The sequence below is a fragment of the Panthera leo genome, chromosome B4 (assembly GCF_018350215.1).
Source record: "Panthera leo isolate Ple1 chromosome B4, P.leo_Ple1_pat1.1, whole genome shotgun sequence".
Lineage (NCBI taxonomy): Eukaryota > Metazoa > Chordata > Mammalia > Carnivora > Felidae > Panthera > Panthera leo.
The window spans coordinates 76,657,437-76,681,478 of record NC_056685.1 but is presented as its reverse complement, the minus strand read 5'-3'; the positions used below and the strand labels follow the sequence as shown (position 1 = coordinate 76,681,478).

Genomic DNA, 24,042 nt, shown 5'->3' with positions numbered 1-24,042 from the left:
CTGGTCTTCTTTCTTTAAGTCTATATTTCTGTTAAGACAGAAAAGGGAAGGGAACCTTTGAGCCTATTTACTCAACTAACCACAGTGCAAATACTTTGCCTTGGAGAACAATTGACTAAGAATAAACCTGTCTGCTGATTGGCTCTGGCTCCCATATATTGTGTTATCACTGTAATATACTGTAGATGATTACCCAGGGGGTGTGGAAACAAGGGCCAAGGCCAATTGTAAGTTCCTTTCTATCTATAATCCACTTTTCTCTTGCATTTCCATTTCTAGGGACTCTCAGACAGACGTATTAGTACAAGTAAGGGGGAAAATATACGCACAAGGACATTCACCAAAGTACTATTTGTAATGGCGGAAAGCTGGAAATAATCCAAATGCACATAAAAGGAGTGTGGGTAAATTAATTATATTTATAATGGAAGAGGATTGCCAGGGTTACAGGAGGCTGCTGTGTTGCTAAACCCAGGTGTTGGTAGCCTTGGTATCACATGACCTCTCAGCACTTTGTGCCTCCCACATTTTTCCTTCTCTTGGCTTCTCTGCCAGTTTCCTGGTTGTCTGCTACCTCTCTGTCTATTCCTTGTCATTGTGTCTTATGACCTCTTCATCCCCTTTTGACTGCTAAAATGTTAGTCTCCAGGACCTCTTCTCGCAGTGCACACTCTTGTAGGTGATATGGTGTGTTCTGTGGCTTTAATACCACCTGTGGACAGACAAGTCCTAAATTTATATTGCTAGTTAGTTAACGTGGCTAACGCTGAACTCTTTATCTTCCCCATCACCAGATTTGCTCCTCCTTCAGAATTCCCCATCCTAGTTAACAGTAATTCCATGAACTCAGCTGCCAAAACCCTGGGACTTGTTCTTGACTGCTTCTTCCCCCTTCCCTCACTACCAGTCCTGTTGATTCTACCTCTGAAATACATCTCAAGCCTACTCACTTTTCTTTCACTCCAGTGTCACCACCCTGGGCCAAGCCAGCATCACCTCTCATTAATGCCACCTCCTTTGTCGGCCCCCCTAGTCCATTCTCCACACAGCCTCTAGAGAACCCCTTTATTATTTGTTTTAAGATTATTTAAGGGGCGCCTGAGTGGCTCAGTCGGTTAAGCATCTGACTTCGGCTCAGGTCATGATCTCACAGTTCGTCAGTTTGAGCCCCGTGGCAGGCTCTGTGCTGACAGCTCAGAGCCTGGAGCCTGCTTCGGATTCTGTCTCCCTCTCTCTCTCTGCCCCACCTCTGCTTGCTCTCTGTCTCTCAAAACTGAATAAATATTAAAAATTTTTTAAAAAGTTATTTATTTTCAGAGAGAGAGAGAGAGAGAGAGAGAGAGAGAGAGAGAGAGACAGGGGGAGGGGTAGAGAGAGAGAATCCCGAGCAGGCTCCACTGTCAGGGCACAGCCCATTGCAGGGCTCAAACCCACAAACTGTGAGATCATGACCTGAGCTGAAACCAAGAGTTGGACACTTCACAGACTGAGCCACACAGGTGCCCCTGGAGCACTCTTTTAAAAACATGAATTGGATCAGTGACCATTCCTTGCACCTAGGATTACATTCAAAACGCTCATCATGGCGCACAGAACCTCTGCCTTCCTGATCCGTCTCTTGCTCTCCCTCTCCCGATGTGCCCCAGGAACCCTGGAGCTTTATGTACTTACACACCTGAGGCACCTTGGGGCCTTTGTGTGGGCCATTTTTCTGTGCCTGGAATGCTTTCCTCACCTTGTTTCGCCTGGCCAACTCTTTTGGTCAAACTTCAGATCTCAGTCTAAAGGTCTTGTTCTCAGGAAGGCTTTCCTTCAGACACACAGCATACACATACCTCCACCACTGCCTTCTCAACTTGCTTCCTTTGTTAGGCTATTTCATAATTCTGTGTTCTTTTTCTTTAAAGGATTTATTGCAATATGTGTGTGTGTATTATATATGTGTATGTGTCTAATGTATATATTTTATGTATACATATTATATATATACACACATTGTATATATATATATGCATTATATATATATATTCATGTGCTTATGTGTTTAATGTCTAAACTGTTAAGCTGAGAGCAGGAACTATATCTCTTTTGGTTATTTCCTCTTACTACTTTTCTCTAGTGCTTGAGTAAAAATTCAGCTGTTCTAAGATGGAGAAAGGGAGATGCAGAATAGAATGCACAATATTATCCCATGTTTGTTATCTTTAAAAATTTGTATATTTTGGATGTTAATCCCTTATCTGATATGACTTACAAATACTTTCTTTTATTATTTCTTTATTTCACTCTGTTAATAGTTTCCTTTGATGCACAGATTTTGTTGAAGTTCAGTTTATCTACTTTTTCTTTTGTTGCCTGTGCTTTTATTACAAGAAATCGTTATCAAATTCAACGTCATGAATCTTGGCCCCTCATTTCTTCTAAGAGTTTTATAGTTTTAGCTCCTACCCTTAGGTCTTTAATCCATTTTGACTTAATTTTTATATATGGTATAAGGCAAGGGTCCAACTTCTTTTTTTTTTTTTTTTTTTTTTTTGCATGTGGAGATCCAGTTTCCCAGCATCATTTGTTGAAAAGACTGTCCTTTCCCTAATAGATGGTGTTGGTACCCTTGTTGAAAAGCTCTTGACTTCATATGTGAGGGTTTATTTCTGGGCTATATTCCTTTTCTTCTCCCCCCTACCAAAAATTTTAATGTAGGAAGCAACATGTGAACATTACATTTAGATGGTAAAAGTCACCTTACAATTATATGACATATATGAAGTAATATACTGCTGGCTTAATGGAAAACATAACAGTTGTGACAGTCATGCTTAATACCTTGGTGAAGTAAAGAGAGAAATGGACGGGGTGGCACAGATATATGCAAAGATTTCACAGTTCAAATATATTTAGCCCTTCTGAGAAAATGCAGATGGGAAATCTGTGGCAAATATTTCTGTAATAGGGTGACTTCCATCCATTAGTAATCATTCTGTTCATGCAATTGAAGTAACTGTAATTGTTTTTGACTGGGCTCTATTCCATTCAATTGATCTATATGTCTTTATGCTAGTATCATACTGTTTTGTTGTGTTTGTTGAATTGTGATATGTTATACATAACATATAATTTATCATTTTAACTATTTTTAAGTATACAATTCAGTGGCATTGAGAACATTCACATTATCAGGCAACCATCACCACCATCCCTTTTTATAGCTGCATAGTATTCCATTACAGGAATACATTGTAATTTATTTACCATTCCTCTGCTAATGGAAATTCAGGTTGTTTTCAGTCTTTTGTTATTACAGTTAATGTGCTGACAAATAATCTAATATGAAAGTCATTTTTGCTTGTGTGAGTGTATCTATAGGACAAATTCTGAAACAGAATTGATGGATCACAACATTTGTGCTTTTGTAAAATTGACAAAATGCCACCATAGGGGTTTTATTAATTTACCCCCAGTATATCAGCTTAAAAAAAAAATCTTTCCCTACTTCATAGGTTAAAAATGTTTTAGTGTTGGGGCATCTGCGTGACTCAGTCGGTTAAGTGTCTGGCTCTTGATTTTAGCTTAGGTCACGATCTCCCAGTTCATGGGATTAAACCCCACATCAGGCTCTGTGCTGACAGCCTGGAGCCTGCTTTGGATTCTCTCTGCCTCTCCCCTCCTCACTCTTTCTCTGTCTCAAAATAAATAAATAAACATTAAAAAAAAAAAAGAAACAAAACAGGTGAACATAAGGGAAGGGGGGGAAGAGAAGAACGGGAAGCAAACTATAAGAGACTCTCAATGATAGAGAGCAAACGGGGGGTTGCTGGAGGGATGTGGGTGGGAGTTGGGCTAGATGATGATGGGTATTGAGGGCGATGGGCACCAGGTGTTGTATGTAAGTGCTGAATCACTAAATTATACTCCCTGAAACCAAAAAAAAAAAAAAAGTAAGTTGGTTTTGGTAGAGGGATGGGCCCTTCCCCATTCTGCTTTTTTCTTTTTCTCTTGCCTCCTTTTCCTTCTCCAAGTGACTTGTGAATTCAGAAGTTCTACCTTAAGACAGAGAACAAGTGGCCCTTTTCTAGGGTTGGGTTGGTGCTGAGTTCTAGGCATGTAAGCCCAAGGAGAGGCATGGGGTGGGGATATTCTGGGTGATGGTGCTGCCTTCTGTGCTTGACTCAGAGGCCCTGGGGAAGCCAGGTTAAGGTTGTCCTGGGTGGCCTGGGGATTTGCTGCAGCCTAGACATCCCAGCCCATCTTTGCCTTCAAATGGAGAAAACCTAATCCCCTCTGAGAAGCCCTGGGACTTCTGTCGTTTCTCAGGGATCTTCTGATCCAAGTAAGAAAAAATGATGAAAGGGGCACCTGGGTGGCTCAGTCAGTTAAGCATCTGACTTCAGCTCAGGTCACGATCTCACACTCCGTGAGTTCAAGCCCCGCGTCGGGCTCTGTGCTGATGGCTCAGAGCCTGGAGCCTGCTTCAGATTCTGTGTCTCTCCCTCTCTCTGCCCCTCCCCTGCTCATGCTCTGTCTCTTTCTGTCTCAAAAATAAATAAAAACATTTAAAAATTAAAAAAAAAGAAAAATGATGAAAGTAATCATAAAATTAAAATAATTAAATTATACATGCTTGTTTATCAAATCTAAAATGCCATCCACTGTAGCCTTGCCACTATTTTATGCATCACTCAGAAAAAAACAAAAACACTGCCAATTAAAAGGACCAGTGCTTGCTTAGCACATAAACTTTTCTCCTCACATATCACCCTTATTCATACCTAAAACAGTAAAAACAGTTTTTCTTCAAGTGCCAAATCACATGTAATTCCTTTAAAGACATTTTCAGTGGCATTTAAAATATGTGTAATACCATCAACTACATTGAGCTAAAGTGACAATACCAAGAATTTAGATTACACTCACACATGCACAGGCAGTGTGACTAGCTCTCCATCATTTGGCAAGAACTGTAAGATTTCAGAGGCATTAGTGCCCGGGGGAAATGTGCATCCTTGTTCAATGCCATGTTACATCCTTTGGCTAATTGCAAAGTGTTTTTTATGCACGTGATCTCATTTAACCCTCACAGCAACCTTGACAGGAGATCTATAAAGCCATTTTCTAGATAAGGAAACTGAGGTTTACAGAGGTTATGTGATCACAGTTAATAAGACATCAAAGGGGGATTTAAACCCCAGACTTTCTGCTCTATTTAGTTATTTCCCAGCATTTGACCTCCTCGCCTTGGACCTGTTAGACCAGACCGGATGACTGTAACAGTGCAGGAAGTGAGGGCTGCTCTGATTCTCTGCTTCTTCTGCTGGAGTTGATTAAAGACACTTGCTGGCAGAAATATGTAGGCAGAAGTGGTTTTCTTAAAGGATAAAAAAGTAAAAACAGGGCACCTGGGTGGCACAATCAGTTGCGCCTCCGACTTCGGCTCAGGTCATGATCTCGCGATTCATGAGTTCGAGCCCTACACTGGGCTCGCTGCTGTCAGTGCAGAGCCCGCTTCAGATCCTCTGTCCCCCTCTCTCTCTGCCCCTGCCCTGCTTGTGCTCTCTCAAAAATAAATAAACATTAAAAAAAAAGTAAAAACATAAATTTAATTTGAGAACATTCTCTTTCTCCCCCCCTCCCCTTCTCTGAAGGTACCAGAAAGCCGCTGAAGAAGCAAACATGGAAAAGAGAAGAAGTGTAAGTATTGAGGAGCCCCAGGGCATGTGGAACTTCTTGATAAAGCCTGTGTGGTCCAGCCACCTGCAGCCTCTGTGGGGCTCGGGCTCCATGTCAGCTGAGCCAGGCAATGATGCCAGCTGCTCTGATTTGTGAGCCATTTACTCATGAGGACGTGGTTCAGGTGCAGGGAATCTTATTTTTCCACTGAGGTTCTCCTTTTGAACCCCTTTCTCTTCCCTGAGTTGAGTGAAAGATAGAAGGCCAAGTGCTTTGCCTGAGGTTAGTAAAATGGCTTACTAATTCTGCTCAAATTAGAATACAGGGTTTCCTAGGTTCCATCCCTTGTTCCAAATCAAACAACCAGAATTTCTGTATTTCTGCATTTAAATGGTAGCAGCTGTGCCGCTGTCGTCATCCTGGGGTTCTTTGTTTAAAGCACACGTCTTGACCCAGTCTAGTTAGCAAGTTTCTTAGCTGCAGGATCCATCAAAGGCTAAAACCTTAGAACAAGCTCTTTTGCTCTCGTTCTCTACTCTCCGTGCTGGCTAGCTTCCAGCTGGGCTGGAGAATGTATTTCTTTTGAAATCTTACTTGATTTAATCTTGTGAGGAAAAAAAAATCTCACTTATTTGGGTAAGAATTCTTTAATTTGGCTGGCATTACAGAAACATCCTCCTAGCGGTTTTTAGTACCTAACCTATTTAAGTTAGTGCAGAACGTGCCCCTGTCAATTTGTTCTCTCGAAGGGGGTAATGTTGACCAGGTCTTTGGCGTAATTTTCCTGTAATTAAAAAATGGGTCCCTTGTGGTCCACTGTAAGCAAAAGCTACCATCATTTCACTCAACTGCTGGTTTCTTTCCTCCTCTCTCTCCGGCCTGTTATTTTTCCCCTTCCTCTTTTCTTCCTTCCTTCTTTCAGTCATTCATTTAGCAAGTATTCACGGGTCACCTACTAGGTGCCAAGCACTGTTTTAGGCACTAATACAGACTACGATTCTTCCATCATGGAGTTTACGATAGTGGGAGAGACGGACAATAAAGAAATTGTGTCAGGTGGTGGTTAATGCTAAGAAACAACACAAAGTGGGTAGGAGGGATAGAATGTAGGGTGGTCCAGGAACACCTCTGATGAGGGGACACTGGAGTAGAGATCTGAGGATACGAACCAGGGAGAAGAATGATTAGGGCAGAAGGAAGAGCACATGCAAATGCCCTGAGGCAGGAACTTTGTTGATGTGTTTGAGGAATGGGAAAAGCAAAGTCATAGCCACTATGAGGACCAGGGCTTTAACTCTGATCACATGGGGGCCTTCAGAGGGTTTGCGTGCAAAGGAGTGATGTTATCTGACTTAAATTTTAAAAAATAGGAGGAAGAAATTCTAGGAACAATGGCAGATGCATGGAGACAAATTATAAAACAATTGGCATGATTTAGGGAAGAGATGATAATGGACTGGACTGGAGTGGTTATATAGGTGATGAGAAGTGGTCAGGATTTATACTGAAAGTAGAGAAAGAGAAAAATGGCGAATGGCAAAACTCATTTTGGCTCAAACACCTGGAAAAATAACATTAACTGAGATGAAGAAGTCTGTAGGAAAAGCAGGTTTAGAGAAGGGAAAATGGTAGAAGCTTGGTTTGGGGCATGTTAAATGTGAAATGCTTTAAGACATCCAAGTAGAGATTTTTTTTTTTTAATGTTTATTTATTTATTTTTGAAAGAGAGAGAGAGAGAGCACAAGCAGGGAAGGGGCAGAGAGAACAGGAGAGAGAGAGAGAGAGAGAGAGAGAGAGAGAGAGAGAGAGAGAATCCCAAGCAGGCTCCATGTTCAGCGCAGCGCCCAATGTGGGGCTCGATCCCACAACCCTGGGATCGTGACCTGAGCCGAAATCAAGAGTCGGACCCTTAACTGACTGAGACACCCAGGCACCCCCTATGTAGAGATGTTATATAAGAACTTGAAACTGGAAGAGATGTGAGCTGGAGATAGGATGTGTGTGTATCAAAGTATCCATGGTATTTAAAGACATGAGATGCATGTGATCACTTAGGGAGTGAAAGGAGATAGAGGGGAGGTCTGAGGACTGAGCTCGAGAGCACTTTGATGTTTCAAGTTGGGAGATAAGGAGGAACCAGCAAAGGAGACTGAGTAGGAGCAGCTGGTAAAACGACAGCAGAAACAAGAGTATGGGTGCCAGAAGCCAAGTGAAGAAAGTGCTTCTAAAAGTTTTGTTTTGTTTCTGAGAAAGAGAGCATGGGAGGGGCAGAGAGGGAGAGAGAGAGAATCCCAAGCATGCTCTTCACTCCGCAATCCCAATGTGGGGCTCAAACTCACAACCGCGAGATCATGACCTGAGCCAGAATCAAGAGTCGGATGCTTTACCAACTGAGCCACCCAGGTGCCCCCAAGAAAGTGCTTCTAAAAGGAGAGTTATCATCAGAGTCAAACACCCAGAAAAAGCTGAGAACTGACTATTGGAGCAACATGAAGGTCATTGGTCACCTTGTGCTATTTGGGAGGCCTGACTGAAGTAGGTTGAAGACAGGGGGATGATAAAAGTTGGTACCACGAGTGTAGACAAACACTTGTGGAGCCTCTCTTAGGTGCCAGGTGCTGAAACACAAAGAGGAATAAGATGTGGTCCTTGCCTTCAAGGGACTATTTAGAATGTGGAAAATAGAGTTTATAATCCCAGTGCAGTAAGTACCATGTTAGAGAAATACTCATGGTGCTGGGGGAGAGTTTAGGAGAAACTTTTAACCTGGACTATACCATGTCAAGGAAGGCTTCCCAGAAGTGGTGCCTGACTAAGCCCAAAGGATAAATAGGAATTAGTCAAGCAAAGGGGGCAAGGAAATGGCGGAGCAAGTGACACATGCACCGCATAGACACATGAGAACGGGCACATTTGACATTTGAAAAGATAATTGTCACATCCACCAAGATGGAGAGTTCAAGAAAAGAAACAGATTAAAGGGTGAGAGGTAAAGAGAGGAGAAAGGAGACTTCAGCCTTAGGCAAGGATAAGTGTAAGATGTCTACAGGATTTCCAGGTAGAATTCCAGGTATGGAGAGGGATCTGGCTAGAGTTATAGGGTCTGAGTCATCTATAGGCAACTGGTGGGTAAAACCAGAAGGTAGATGACGTCATCTACAGGGAATATGTAAGTGAACAATGAGGACCTAAGACAGAACCTTGAGGGACCCCAGCATACAAGGTAGGGACAGAGGAAGGAAAACCTATAAAGAAGACTGAGGAGTGGCCAGAGAAATGGGAAGAACCCTAGAAAAAAAGGGGTATCTCACAAAAGCCATTTTTTTAAATGGGGAGGGAATTTTTTAAAAGGGGAGGGGTAGTCAGTAATGTCAAATGCTATAGAGGGATCAAGTAAAATAAAGCAGAAGTGTCCACTGCATTTGCCAGTTGAGGCAAAAGGATGTGAGTAGGTAATTAAAAAAGAAAAAATAGGGGCACCTGGCTGGCTCAGTTGGTAGAGCTACGGGACTCTTGATCTCTAGGTTGTGAGTTCAAGCCCCACACTGGGAGTAGAGTTTACTAAACAAACAAAAAAAATTTTTTTAATAAAAAAAGAAGAAACAATAAACATGAAAAAAATGCTTAGCCTCACTAATAATAATAAAAATGTAAATTAAAATAACCATGAGATAAAAATTATAATCTAAACAGTTGGCAGATTTTTTTTATTGGATAATAATTAGTATGTGAGGAAATATGAACTCTCACATACTGTTAGTATAGTTACCATACTATACTGTTCGACACCTTGCTTTAATCACTTAACATGCTTTTTGATATCTTCACATGTAAATATATATATAGTATCTAAAAAAAATAGAGTATATAAAAATAGGTGAAAAAATTTGAGAGCATATGCACCAAATCATTGGCAGTGGGTATCTTGGGTGGCAGGCATAGGGAAGTCAAATAGGAAAAATAAGAGCATACATTCAAGGCATGTGTACATTCCTATATTGACTGTGACTTTTTTCCCCCAATGAGATTTTTATTACTTTTGTAACTGGGAAAAATTATTAATAATAAGATAATAAAATGAAAATATTAGAGACCTAATCAGTGATCTTGACTGGAGCTACTTCAGAAGTGTTTGGGCAGTAGAGTTAGTGTGAATATAGAGCGTTCAAGTAGAAATAGCAACTACAGACAGTGCTTTCAAGACCCTTAACTATAAAATGCAAGAGATAAAGGAAGACACAAAGTTGAGGGACAGTTACTTTTTTTTTAAACACACTTTTAATTTTTAAATAATTTTGGATTTACACTAGAGTTATTAAGATAGCACAGAGACATTATCAACAATAGCCAAACTATGGAAAGAGTCCAAGTGTCCATGGACTGATGAATGGATAAAGAATATGTGGTGTATACACACACACACGCACACACACACACACACACACACACACACTGGAATATTACTCAGCCATCAAAAAGAATGAGATCTTGCCATTTGCAACGATTTGGATGGAGCTAGAGTGTATTATGCTAAGTGAAATAAGTCAGTTACAGAAAGACAAATACCATCTGATTTCCCTCATATGTGGAACTTAGGAAACAAAACAGATGAACATATGGGAAGGGGGGGAAGAGAGGGATGCAAACCATAAGAGACTCTGAAGGATAGAGAACAAACTGAGGGTTGATGGAGGGAGATTGGTGGGGGATGGGCTACATGGGTGATGGGTATTGAGGATACTTGTTATGATGAGCACTGGGTGTTATATGTAAGTGACAAATCAGTAAATTCTCCCGAAACCAGTCTTACACTATATGTTAACTAACTAGAATTTAAATTAAAATTTGGAAGAAAAAAAAGAATATTACAGAGAATTCTGATATGCCTCTACCTACCTCCCCCTAATGTTAACATCTTGCATAATTCTGAAACATTTATCAAAACTAAAAAATTTGTATTGAGGAGGGCACCTTTTGGGATGAGCACTGGGTGTTGTATGGAAACCAATTTGACAATAAATTTCATATATTAAAAAAAAAACCTAAAAAATTCACTGATACAATGCTATTAACTAAACTATAGAATTTATTCAAATCTCACCAGTTTTTCCCACTAATGACAGAGGGGTTGCTTTTTTTTTTTTTTTTAATGTGTGTTTAGTTTTGAGAGAGAGACAGAGCTCGAGCAGGGGAGGGGCAGAGAAAGAGGGAGAGATGCAGAATCCGAAGCAGGATCCAGGCTTTGAGCCATCAGCACAGAGCCCGATGTGGGGCTTGAACACACAAACCATGAGATCTTGACCTGAGCCTAAGTCGGAGAAATATCCATATAAATTAGTAGAAGTGACTGATCAGATGAAAGAATACTTGTATTCTACCATGGAAAGCAACTTAGAGAAACATTCGGGAGCGAGAGGGTGCATTTATTCCTTTAGCAAATAGTGGGATCAGGTTATATGATAGCCTAGATTCCCAGAAGTTTACTTCTCCTTTTCTCTTCCTCTTCCACATACATCTAGGAAACAGAAATAAAGACCATTAATACTGCCATCAGTTATATTTTCAGGTTCCTTTCAAGCATGCAATATAGCACTTCTTGAAATCTATGATTTGGTCACTCATCTCCATAATGCCTAGCTACCACTTTTCTGAGAGTCTCTCAGCCTAGGAATTTCTTCCCTTCCTTGGAGGCTATACATTCAGGTAGTCCATATTTCCAACTCCACTGTTGTCTCCTACCAAACATCCTCCTGCTTTTAAGATGAAGATACCCCTGCTAAGATTTCAACACTAAAGCTCATTTGACCCAGCCTCTTTATTTTATGGGTGGAATAACTGAGACAGAGAGGAAAGGACTTATCCAAGGCCATACATCTCAGAATGACAGTGCTGGGACACATCCCAAAGTCAAGTGTTCATGCAGAAAAGACATTGTGTTGCATTTCCAGGTTGTGCCTAATCTGGATTCAGGCAGCCAGTTCTGATCCAGAGGCAAATCTGCCAAGATTCTCAGCCTTGCAGGGTAGAGTGAACAGCGTTCTGGATGTCACTTTGAGAGAGGAAGCTACAGTAATGTAGCAACTAACAAGGTCCTTGAAACCTTGCAGTCTCCATGACTTCCCACTGCCTACTCTAGGAAAATACTTGGGACAGAGTTAAACCCTTGATACAAAGGACATCAACTAGAATTTTACCTTATTTTTTGCCCCACACCCCTACTCTGGTATAGTGGAGACTGTGAAGACAAAGAACAAGAAGAGACTGTAACCCAAGTTCAGGATTTGGGAGATGACTGGCTACTTACTGTGCTTGATCATCATGAGGTATGGCTGGAGGAGTAGGGAGGGCCACCCACATAATATTAATTGTCACCACTAGATTGGGTGCCTGTTTATGTCACATACTGCACTACATGCTTTAATGTAGTCACATCTGTTCTCCATACTAGCCCAGGATTGTGGGTTGCAGAAATTAAACTTGCCCAAGGTCACTTGGCTGGGTGGGGCTGGATTATACTAGTAACAGCTGTTGTTGTAGAAAATACAGATAAAGAGAAGAAAATAGAAGTGGCCCTTTATGCCTTATCCAGTGATAGCCCAGGCCATCGTGCTGTCCAAACTGCTTTTAGCAATTGCTCTTGTTCTACACCTTCTTGCTGCCTTACCTTCCCCAGAAAGCCTGTAACCACTGCTGCTTCCCCATTTTTTGCTCTCCTCACATCCTAAAGACCTGGACACCTGGCGTTGCCTGGGTATGTTGCCAAGAGTGATTTAAGGGTATGGGGCCTTTAACGCTGTCCGACCATGCAGCCCTTTTTGTCCCCACTTCAACACTTTTGGAGCTGTTTCCTTTAAGGACTCCTTTTAGGGGCGCTTTGGGTGGCTCAGTCGGTTGAGCATCCAGCTCTTGATACCAGCTCAGGTCATGATCCCAGGGTCGTGGGATCCAGCCCTGTGTTGGGGCTCTGTGCTGAGTGTGGAGCCTGCTTGAGATTATTCTCTCTCTCCCTCTCTCTTTGCCCCCCTTCCCCACTTGAGCTCTCTCTCTCTCTCTCTCACACACACACAAAAACAGAAAACAAAAGAACTCCTTTTAATAAAAGAGCACATTTACTCCTAGCTAGAATGTCCCCTAAGGGATGGGTCCTCCACCCATACCCGTTTGGGGACACTGCCGTTACTCCATCCCACAGATCCCTCCCTCCCTGGTCATCACAAGTAAAGTAGAAATGGTCATTTTCAAGCTGCTTACATTAACATCAAAAAAGTTTTAATATTCTGTAGCAGATTTTTGTGATAGGACGATGATGTATAGTTTTATTTTTTTATTCATTTTTATTAAATAACAAATACACATTTATTGTAAAAAGAAAAAAAAATACAAACGCCCACAATCCACAATCCAAAGGTAACTTATTAACATCCCCCTGTCTTTTCTTCCAGCTACGTTTCTGCTTATATTTATAAATACACATGTGCATTATAAAGTGGGATTATGCTGTCTTATAATTTGCTTTTTTCCGCTCAAAAGCATCTTACGAGCATCTTTCCATGTCAATAAATACACTCTGATCACATGGTTACTGAGAAAAGTAGTGTCCAGTTCCCAAGACAAAATGCCACTTAGATTCTCAGGACTCCTATTTAGTCAGGGCGAGGGCAGGGCAGGTGAAGTTGGAGACCGGGATGACTCATCCATTGTGTGGCAGGAGGTAACATTGAGCAAAGCATGTTGCCAGAGTTAAGGCAGCACCGGTGTCCAGAGCAGTTTTTTAATTCTTTTCCAACAAGAAAATTTTTTTGTGCTTCTTGTATCTCTGATCCGTTCATGCTTCCACCAGTGAATCATCTTGTCAGTAAAGATTTAAACACTAAAATCAGGCAGTTGTTCTTCTGTAAGTTTTTTTGTTTTTTGTTTTTCCCAAATCTTGGTGCTACTTGATGAAGTGAATTCAGAAGAATAATAGGGTGAGAGACTTAATTCCCAATATAGCTGCTAATCCTGTTTAATTCCCCCGAAGTCTTTCAGTCCTAGGTGGTTTGTCCTTTCTTTGTAGAAAGACGGGTGAGTCACAGACCACAGGAACGGAGAGAGCGCGAAGGTATTGGAGTTCGTGGTTTGTTGGGAACTGGGGCTGTTCGCTTTATTTATAGGAAAGCTTTCAGAGTCTGGGACATTGAATTTCACTTCATCAAGCACATTTCCTCGGTTCTTGAAGAACAACAGTGGCAGTTTCCAGGTTGTTTGCAATCTGTCTTATGTATAAATTCGTTCCGTTTCGACCCAGGTGAAAGTGGCACTCCCTGAGATGTGAAAACGTGTGTCCTTCAATCAAGAAAGTGGGTGGTGGTGTTTTCATATGAAGCTTGGATGTTTTTCTACCAAAGGATGTGTGAAGTAGTAAATTTCCTGATAACTGAGAATTTACACATGGACAGACATGTAGAGAAGAGCAGGGGAAAAAAGAGGATTAGGTTCTTATGTAAAAATAGAATTTGATTGTTCATATGCCCGTAGATTATGTCAGATATGATGAAATATAATTTATGCAAATACATGTAAAAGTCTGGTGAGTTCTTTCGGTTTCTTTCAATAGTTTCAATCCTTGATGATTATTGGTATTGGGTGGTTTCAGCTACACTGCCTCTTTGTTTTATTTAAAAGAAGAAAAAAGATTCACCATGTAATTTTGTGGTATGTAATGAGGAACTTGTATTAATGCAGATTTGTGGTATTTAAAGTACCTAGTATTTTGCTTTTTCTTTCTTGTTTTTCTTATTAATCTCTGGATAAAAATCCCTCGTCTCATTAGATCTGGGCTCTCCTTTCTTCTCATTTTGTCCTTATAAGGCTATCCTGTTTTATCACTTCCTGCTTCAGCTCCTGACTTTTTCTCTCTTCCCCTCTCCCTCTCCCGGGGTGGATGCTTTCTCCATGTGGCAGGACTGTAACTGTTCCCAGCTGTCCGAAACGCCAGTGGACCAGGAGCAGCTTAGACTTTTAACTTTCATTTTACAAAGAACAACATGTTTGAATGTTTCAACAGGCAAGTTATAACTGGCACTTACTTCTTGTTCTTCTAGAACACTGAAAATCTCCCCCAGCACGTTAGAAGGGGGATCCTGACTGTGTTAAAGAAGAAGTGGGAGAACCCAGCCCTGGGAACGGAGTCTCACACGGACTCCCTGCAAAACGGCAGCGCTGAGGTCAGACACGGAGGCAACCATCCTCCCGGTGAAGTGGCAAGAAGGTCTGCTTCTGGGGCGGAAGCTGACCAAGAAGAACCCGTCCATCCCAGACCTAGACTAGGATCGCCTTCTGAAGCCCTCAATCGGTATCCGTATCCCCGCACCCAGGGCAGTGAGCATCTTAAAGACCACTCGAAAGAAAGTAAAAAAATGGAAAATTGTCTAGGAGAATCCAGGCATGAAGTAGGAAAACCCGAAATCAGTGAAAACACAGAAGCTGCAAACAAAATAGAGAAATATAATGTTCCGCTGAACAGGCTTAAGATGATGTTTGAGAAAGGTGAACCAACTCAAACCAAGGTAAGGACTGGGCCGGTTTCAAACTTGAGAAAGGCAATTCAAGTAATTAACGCTATTTTTCTGAACTAGACAGTTTGAGTAGTGGCCAGCATGTCTTTCGATTCAATGTTAAATGAATTAATTAAAAGTCTTGAATTATGTACAGAGATGCTAAGATTTGCGGATCTCTGACCCAGTTTCACGTGAAATCAGGCACACACAGGGATTCAGTTTAATATCTAGAAATGAAGAGAGTTTGAGGCTGATTGGATTTTGTTTTTGTACGCTTGCCCTTTTAATTTGTCTTCCTGTGCCTTTTGTCATTTGTAGCTTGGGGGTGGGGGGGTGGGGGGGTGGAATTTCTGCTGAATCTCTCTCCCCTTAGACACAGCTGCAGGCTGAGTGTTAAGGCCAGAGTTTAACATGAAGACTAAGGCTTAGTTGTCTCTTTGCTAGTGGACTCCTTCTCCTCTGAACTTCCTCATCTGTGCCTTCCAACAAATGTTTTCTATCAGCTAAAATCCTCTCCCAGGAAAAATCAATGAGGGTAGCCAGACTAGCTGTAGCCTTCAGGAGTTTTGACTTGCAAATGCACAGGGTTGCATTTTCCTAGGACTGCTAATGAAATTTGATCCTTCGTGTGGATTGCAGACCGGGTACCCAGAGGGAATTACTTAACTAGAAAATGAGTTACATATGCTGGTGACTTATAACACAATCCAGGGGCGGCAGAGCTGGTAAAATTTTCCAGTTTTCTCATACTTTCCTGCATATCTGGCTTTGTACATGGGGATGGTTTGTTACAACAGTCATTATAATGAAATAAACAGATTTGATAGGAAGCAAAGCCATCATTTTCTCTACATTCCATCTAGATGGGAAAGCTGAAATTTTTTAAGCTAAATATTTGGCCCAAATCCCTACATGTGTGAAGTAATGGTATAAGGCCTTCTTTCTGAGACAAAAATTCGAGAACCCGTCCAATAATCTTCAGTTATGTTTGACGTGACTTAGTTTATCTCTTCCCATAACTTGCAGTGCCTGTAGCTTTCCTGACTAGAACAGTTCTTGGATGTTTAAGGGATCATCTATTTAAAGGATGTAGTAAGAATTTTTAAAGGTTTGCAAACCTAGAACCCTTTCCTCTGCATGAGTTTTAGCTCTATTTTAACACTGGAACCAGTTGGCAAGAGATGTAACCACAAAGCAGTTTTATGACTTTTCTTAAACTCTCATCCCTCTGTTTTTAGTCCTCTAGGGCCTGCCAACTCCCTCTTTCTCCTTTATGGTCTTAATAAAAAAAAAAAAATTAAATTTAAATGGGAAGAAGAATTTTAAGTGGAAGGGAAAAAATGTCAGAAATCCTAAACAGAGAGGAAGGGGTTTTGTTGTGACTCAAAGCACCATTGTAAGTCTCCTCCTCAGAGACCCTGTTAGGGGCAGGACGGCTGATGTCATGCTAGCACACACAATGTCGATTCAGTGCAAAAGCCTGGTGCATGTCGAAACTGGCCTAAGGTAGGAAATGACTGGGATTGCAGCAAACAAAAATGCTGATTATGTGGTAGGATCTGGTGAGAGACTTTTTTCTCATACATGTCTGGCGAGAGATGTGTCAGAACAAGCCTATCATTTTGTGGCTGGTCAGAAGTGAAGAAAGACTCCTCATATAAAGAAAGATCCATCTAAATCTCTAATGGCAGTGGACAGCCTGACTGTTAATGGTATAGGAAAAAGGGGGGGGGGCGGTGAGTGTCTAAGTTGACCTGGACTTTTTAGATGGCTTTTAAAACTTCCTGACTAAACAGTCATTTGTCACTTAATGGAGTGCTTAGTCAAACAGACCTGCCCTCGGTTTTATAGCGGTTTCTAAGCATCATTGTGTTTCATTTACTTTGAAAAGTTTTATCTAATATTTCAAAAAAAATGCTAAAGTTTTGTCTACTTTAGCTTGAGGAATAACTAATTAGTTCGAAACTGGATTATGGTTATTGTTAACATGATTTCAGCTTTAACATGGATAAGGCTTTAATCAGGAAGTTACATAATTGGATCTTTGGAAGGAAGCTCTCACAAATATGGTAAGGACACTAGAAATCTTTTTCGGAGCAAGAGCCTGCAAGAAAGAATGTATACTTCAGAGCTAACAAATGAGTACCTCAGTGAGACAAATGAATATAGTAGGGACAAATTGGTTCCATAATTAAATTTTAGAGAACTGGACTGAATCTCAACTAACTAGCTGGTCAGGGGCAGGGAGCACATAGATAATGAAATACATGATCTGTCTAATGTGTTGTCCTAAATCTTTTTATCAGTTATTTACAGGAGACAAAATTAATTGGCTTGACTTCCACTTTTCTTAGTTCCTCTTGTTCCCTTTTGCCCGAGATAGTTTCTGTTCTTGTCCACTTTTCTTCCTGATCTCTCTGACCTCCTGGTTTTTTCTCTCTCCTTGTGAAAAAATCTCCTCTCTTTCCATGACTCTAAGACGTGAACCCCCAAACTAGGTTCTAATCCTCGGTTCTTAACCCAAGTTTCAGCCTCATATTTCTGGTTGCCTGCCAGATCAAACATCTTTCTTTGAATATCCCTTAGGCACTCAAGTTCAAGAAGGCTACAAAAGAATCCATTGTCTTTCTAACTAAAAACCTGCTTTACCCAGGTGTCCCTTAATACATCACCATGTACCAAATCTCTTCGTCTGTGAAAGTTGGGATCAGTTCTTCCTTCTCCGTGTTTCTTCTTCCCAGTCGGTCACTTACTAAGCCGTCTAAATAAGCCTACCCTCTAGGTGCTTCTCAAGTATGTGCCATTCTGTCTGGTCCCATAGCATTGCTACCACCTCCTCTGTCAGCTTCTCTTTTCCTTTCTCCCATCCATCCTGTACACCGTTGCTATTTATCTTTCTAAATAGAGTTGTAAATTAGTGTACCCCCTTCATTTGATATCTCAGGATTAATCTTTATTTAATATTTGGGTCCTCCACAATCTGAGTTCAACCTGCCTTTCAGTCTCTAGCCAATCTTATACTTAAACTCTGTATTAACTCCTCACTCTCTAAATTATTCATGCCTATCCCCTGCATTACTGCCTTCTGAAATCTTACTCCTCAAGGTCTATCAAGACTGTGAGGTCTTACCTCCATATCTGTCAGATAAGTTAAGCAACCCTTCTCATTCTCCTATAGAATTTTCTTTTCACTTCTGTTTGGGCACTTATATCATGCTTCCCCTTAATAGTTGTGTATAAATTTGTATACTCCCAAAGTCTATAATTTCTTCCAAAGTAATGATGTTTTTCTTCCCCAGCGGTTAGCACAGTGACTTAGCTCTTAGTGTTTATTTAGTTAAAGGAAGAAACGAAGCTTAGAATTCAAAGAGCTTATAAGTAATAAGAATTGATTAAAGGCTTTTCTTCACTTACTCTCTACCTTTGGTGAATAGATACATTATCCAGGTCAGATGTTTTAGTTGAACGTGATGGTTCTAATTCCTATGAACAAATGAGCAGTGGATGGATTAATATAACCTACCATCATTACTAGGAAAAAGAAACTCCCCAATGACATATACTGAAGTGGTTTAGCATTTCTATCCTCATGTATATGTTGATCTGGATTTTTGGTAGCTGAGGTAACTATTCTGTACATCTTTTTATGAAAAAGATAGCTGATTAACTAACTAGTCCTAACCAACATTCAGTTGTCATCGGGTTGACATTTGAATCCATAACCTTTAGAAACCAGGATGTGGTTATTCAAAAAATTAAGTGCCCCTTCTTTCATGCCCAGGAATGACCAACCACTGTAATGAGCATGTGACAGGCTCATTAAGTCTCACTTCTTTCTGTTTGGTTCGTAACATATTTGGTTCACACAAATCCTTGGCTAGGAGAGTAAAGACCAAATATTTGGATAATATATTTCTACCTTCACAACCTATTTAAATTATTGTCTTTGGCTTGGGTTGATGGAACCAGTTAGGTGTAATACAAGAAAATAAGACTAGGCTATGGATATTCGTTGATTGTTTTACAAAGATGCAGACTACTGCTTCTTCCATGTAGTGTTTCCATTTTCTAGGAGAGGAGTTAGATAAAGAAAGAAAGGAGAGAATACCTCCTCACCAAACGTCATTGTTTCCTAAAACACATAAACTCACTCATTTGCTCATTCTTTAAGACTAAACAAGGATGGGAAATAGTAATGAGAAAAATGATAAGTTTATCCACAAATGAAAAGAATTAAAACTATTTAGAAATTTTGTTTCTTTCTCCTTTTATCCCTGTTTCTTCATGGTATATTTTTTTATTTAAAAAAATTTTAACGTTTATTTATTATTGAGAGACAGAGAGAGACAGAGCACAAGTGGAAGAGGGGCAGAGAGAGAGGGAGACACAGAATCTGAAGCAGGCTCCAGGATCTGAGCTGTCAGCACAGAGCCTGACGCAGGGCTCGAACTCCCAAACTGGGAGATCAGGACCTGAGCCAAAGTCAAATGCTCAACCAACTAAGCCACCCAGGCGCCCCTATTCATGATACATTTTAATGCTTCCACTTAGTCGTATTTTAATTGTGTTGACTTGTCTTATATGACAAAGGCAAAACAGTACATTCAGCTAAAATAGAAGAATCTAAAATAAAAATGGAAGTTTCCCTTGTCCCAGCCAGCCCCCTTTTCATTGTTCACTACTTCTCTCCCTTTCTACCCCTACGCCCTTAAATTTCCCTTAGAATTTCTGTTCCTCTTTTTACCGGGATGACTGTATGAATGGCTGGCACCAAAACACCAACAAAAGCTGCACTTGTTAACGGGAGAGTAAAACCATCCTTCTTCAAACAGCCTAATATTTTTGTGGTTTTTCTTCTTGTAATTTCCTGGAAGCGACATTGGTATCTTGTTCACCTTTATGTATCTCTGGTACATAACAGTATATATGTGTTGGTGTAGTGTGGAGCAAGCCCTTGAGCAAGTAAGGTCACCAAGCTCAAGTTCATTAGATGTTTTATCCATAGCCAACCAATCTATAATCTACCTCAAAGAAACAATTTATGTTTGCCTTCTTGAAGAATGGGTAGGTGTCCATAGGGAATCTACAGTGTTATAAAATTATCCATGACATTTAATTTTCTCCTTTCTTGGGTAACAACTGCATGTGTTCTTTTATCCACTTAATGTTATCTTAATAACATTTTTCTTCTGCTTTCTTAATGTCTTTTCTTTTTTTAATGTTTACTTATTTTTTTTATTTTATTTTATTTTTTTCAACGTTTTTTATTTATTTTTGGGACAGAGAGAGACAGAGCATGAACGGGGGAGGAGCAGAGAGAGAGGGAGACACAGAATCAGAAACAGGCTCCAGGCTCCGAGCCATCAGCCCAGAGCCTGACATGGGGCTCGAACTCACAGACCGCGAGATCGTGAGCTGGCTGAAGTCGGACGCTTAACCGACTGCGCCACCCAGGCGCCCCAATGTTTACTTATTTTTGAGAGAGAGATCGAGTTGAGTGGGGGAGGGACAGAGAGAGAAGGAGACACAGAATCTGAAGCAGGCTCCAGGCTCTGAGCTGTCAGCACAGAGCCTGATGCGGGGCTCAAACCCATGAACCATGAGATCATGACCTGAGCCGAAGTTGAGCACTTAACTGACTGAGCCACCCAGGTGCCCCTTCTGCTTTCTTAATGTCTTCAGTAAGTCATTTGAAATTATGTTCCAAGAAGAGGAAAAGAGATTTGAATAACTGTCAACACACTGTAGGGTCTAATGTAGTCGTCCAAATGTTGGGGAGTATATCCTTAATTTGCTTATCAGCAAATCATAAATCTTAAATTGACCTGACATTAAACCTCCAATAGATACATTGCTAGAGCTTTCAATATGGATACGGTAACTGGTTTTGTTAAATAAACACAAGAATTATCTTTGGTTTTCTATCAGTGCCATCTTTCTCATATTAAAAGTAATTTTTTGCCCATTTATTGTAGTCACCTATGCTTTATAGCTTCTTTTATAATTTCAAAATGTAAGTACACTGTAAATACAAGTGTTATTTTAACTGACCTCTCTTTATAGTGGATTATTTCTCATAAAGACCTCACACCAATGTAAATTAAGTTTTATTTACCCTTAATTAGTAACTCATTAATTCTTTCATCTTTTGTGGTAAGGTAAATAATGGATCCAGGTGTAAAGACGCCGGTCAAGGAATTCTGATATTTTTCACTATGGCTGTCCTTGATGTACCAACTAGAGACCAGTCATCTCTTTTCTGTTTACTTTCAGGCCAACTAATTACTTACTGGTTTCTAGCTGGTTTCATTATAATAAAACATGTTGAGAAGTTAAAAACATGTTGAAAAGCAATGTCAGAGGAATGGAACATTCTATTTGCAAGGTTGGCTGCATTAGAATTTGAAGTAGCCAGAAAGACTTCATTTACCCCCAAATATGATATCATACCTTTCTGGTATCAGACTCACTCCTGCATTAGACAGTATAGGTGTGTATACCCGGATGAATATATTAGTCATTTCCTCTAGCCTTTTAACTCACTGATGAGTTACAGTGAATGAAGAGTCCCTATCAAAATCTTTGATATAGGGACGCCTGGCTGGTCAGAGGAGTGTGTGACTCTGGATCTCAGGGTTGTGGGTTCAAGCCCCATGGTGGGTGTCAAGATTACTTAAATAAGCAAAACTTAAAAAAAAAAAAATAAAAATTTTTAAGAAATGTTTGACATAAATCCTAGAGCCATAAGGGACTGTAAAGTTATTTAATCCAGCTCACTGCTGTCAGTTAGGATGTTAAAATCCCTAATTTACAGATGGAAACAGCTAAGGTCAGAGAAGTTTACTGATACACCCAATGTCATTTGGCTAATTAATATCGGAGTAAGGACTGAAATTGTTTAGTAACATCTCTACCATGTAACAGTATCTTCATTGATATTGTAGTAACTGTTTATTAGATAAAAACAACTGGCCATGGCCTTACTTATCTGAAATCTAAGGAAGCCAGGGAAAAATTTAAATATATCAACAGTTGTATCCTCAAAGACTTTAGCTATCTTCCCTCTTCCCACGCTTTATAGTCTCATAACTGAATTTAAAATTTTTTAAGTTTATTTATTTATTTTTAGAGAGAGAGCATGAGCAGGGGAGGGGCAGAGAGCGAGGGAGAAAGAGAATCCCAAGCAGGCTCCACACTGTCAGTGTGGATCCCAATGCAGGGCTTGAACTCACGAACCCAAGAGATCATGACCTGAGCCGAAACCAATAGTTAGACACTTAACTGACTCAGCCACTCAGGCACCCCTTGTAACTGAATTAGAAGCCTCAGGGCAATGAAGACAAGAAACATGCTGGAATGCAAGAGATTTCAGGGTGCTTGGGTGGCTCAGTGGTTTGAGCATCAGACTCTTGATTTTGGCTCAGGTCATGATCTCATGGGTTTGTCAGTTCAAGCCCTACATCTGGCTCTGTACTGACAGTGTGGAGCCTTCTTGGGATTCTGTTTCTCTCTGTCTCTCTCTCTCTGCTCTCTGTCTCTCTCTCTCCCTCTCTCTCTCTCTCTTTCTCTATCTCTCTCTCTCTCTCTCTCTCTCACACACACACACACACACACACACACACACACACACACCCCACACAGTAAACAGAAGAAGAAAAAGCCAAGTAAACCAGGAAAAACCAGTAACTTTTATCAGGAAAAAATAATAAAACAACTGTGCACAATGATATGCTATCACTGCATGACTAGTTTTTACATGGTTTTAGTCCGTGTGCTGTTTTGTGTGCTTTATCTTTTGTTTGGTCTTTTTTATATTGACTTTTCTATGTATCTTCCTAGTTCATGTGGTTCTCCGTTTATAGCAATATAGTATTTCATTATGGTTTAATTATGCCCCAGTAATTAGATATTTTTCGAGCCTAATAAAAAACTCTAAGCATCGTGGCAGAAACATTTTGTTTTTAGTTATTTTAGGGGGAGGGCTATATTACCAAAGTGGTATTCTCATGACCAAAAGTATATAATTCATTAAACATTCTTCTTACATATTCTCAGCTGTTCTCAAAGGTTGTACTACTTTATAATACTATTGGCATAGCCTAAGAACATATTTAATTCTCTAGCACCTTGTCAGCATTTGATTTTATCATTTTTATCTATTTATATTAATAAATTACTTCTCCTTCCTTTTCTTTTTCCCCCTAATTGTAAGAATATACACATAGTTGGGGCGCCTGGGTGACTCAGTTGGTTAAGCATCCAACTTGGGCTTAGGTCATGATTTTGTGGTTCATGAGTTCGAACCCCATGTTGGGCTCTGTGCTGACAACTTAGAGCCTGGAACTTGCTTCAGATTCTGGCGCGCTCTCTCTCTCTCTCTCTCGGCCCCTCCCCCGCTCACACTCTGTCTCTCTCAAAAATAAATAAACATTAAAAACATTGTAAAGAATATACACATAGTTTTTGTAGAATGCTTAGAAATACAGAAAATATAGAGAAATCCCACAACCTGGATGCAACTGCTCCTTCTATATATTATTGTTCTACTTAAAAGATCTTTATTTTTTCTGTTTTTTTTCTACCTGAAGAAGGCAATGTTTGTCTCTCAGTACTTTGAGAAATTAAGGCTAGGTTTTGTCTACATGCTATGGATAGTTCAGCAAAGTCCTATTTTCCCTAAAGGCCATCCTTCCTCCACCCTTGACTTTCAGGGATGAGAGTCTAAAGGAAGGTCAGACTTGAAAGGTTGAAGAAAGTGGTTGAGAGAGGTAGAAGGTAAATTATAAAGTGTTGAGAATCAACTTTTAAACAGAATTTTTCCTAAAAATTATGGGGATAG

At 40.3% G+C, this 24,042-nt stretch overlaps 1 protein-coding gene across 5 annotated transcripts in view; it reads left to right on the top strand.

The window, feature by feature from the left end:
• The window catches only part of LIMA1 (LIM domain and actin binding 1), an 85,208-nt gene that overhangs the window by 34,829 nt on the left and 26,337 nt on the right, over window positions 1–24,042 (top strand). For all 5 annotated transcript variants that reach the window (XM_042946491.1, XM_042946490.1, XM_042946489.1 and 2 more), the window contains exons 3-4: window positions 5,640–5,685; window positions 14,748–15,212. In XM_042946491.1, the coding sequence (XP_042802425.1) occupies window positions 5,640–5,685; window positions 14,748–15,212 (511 nt within the window). The remainder of the gene's footprint in view (window positions 1–5,639; window positions 5,686–14,747; window positions 15,213–24,042) is intronic.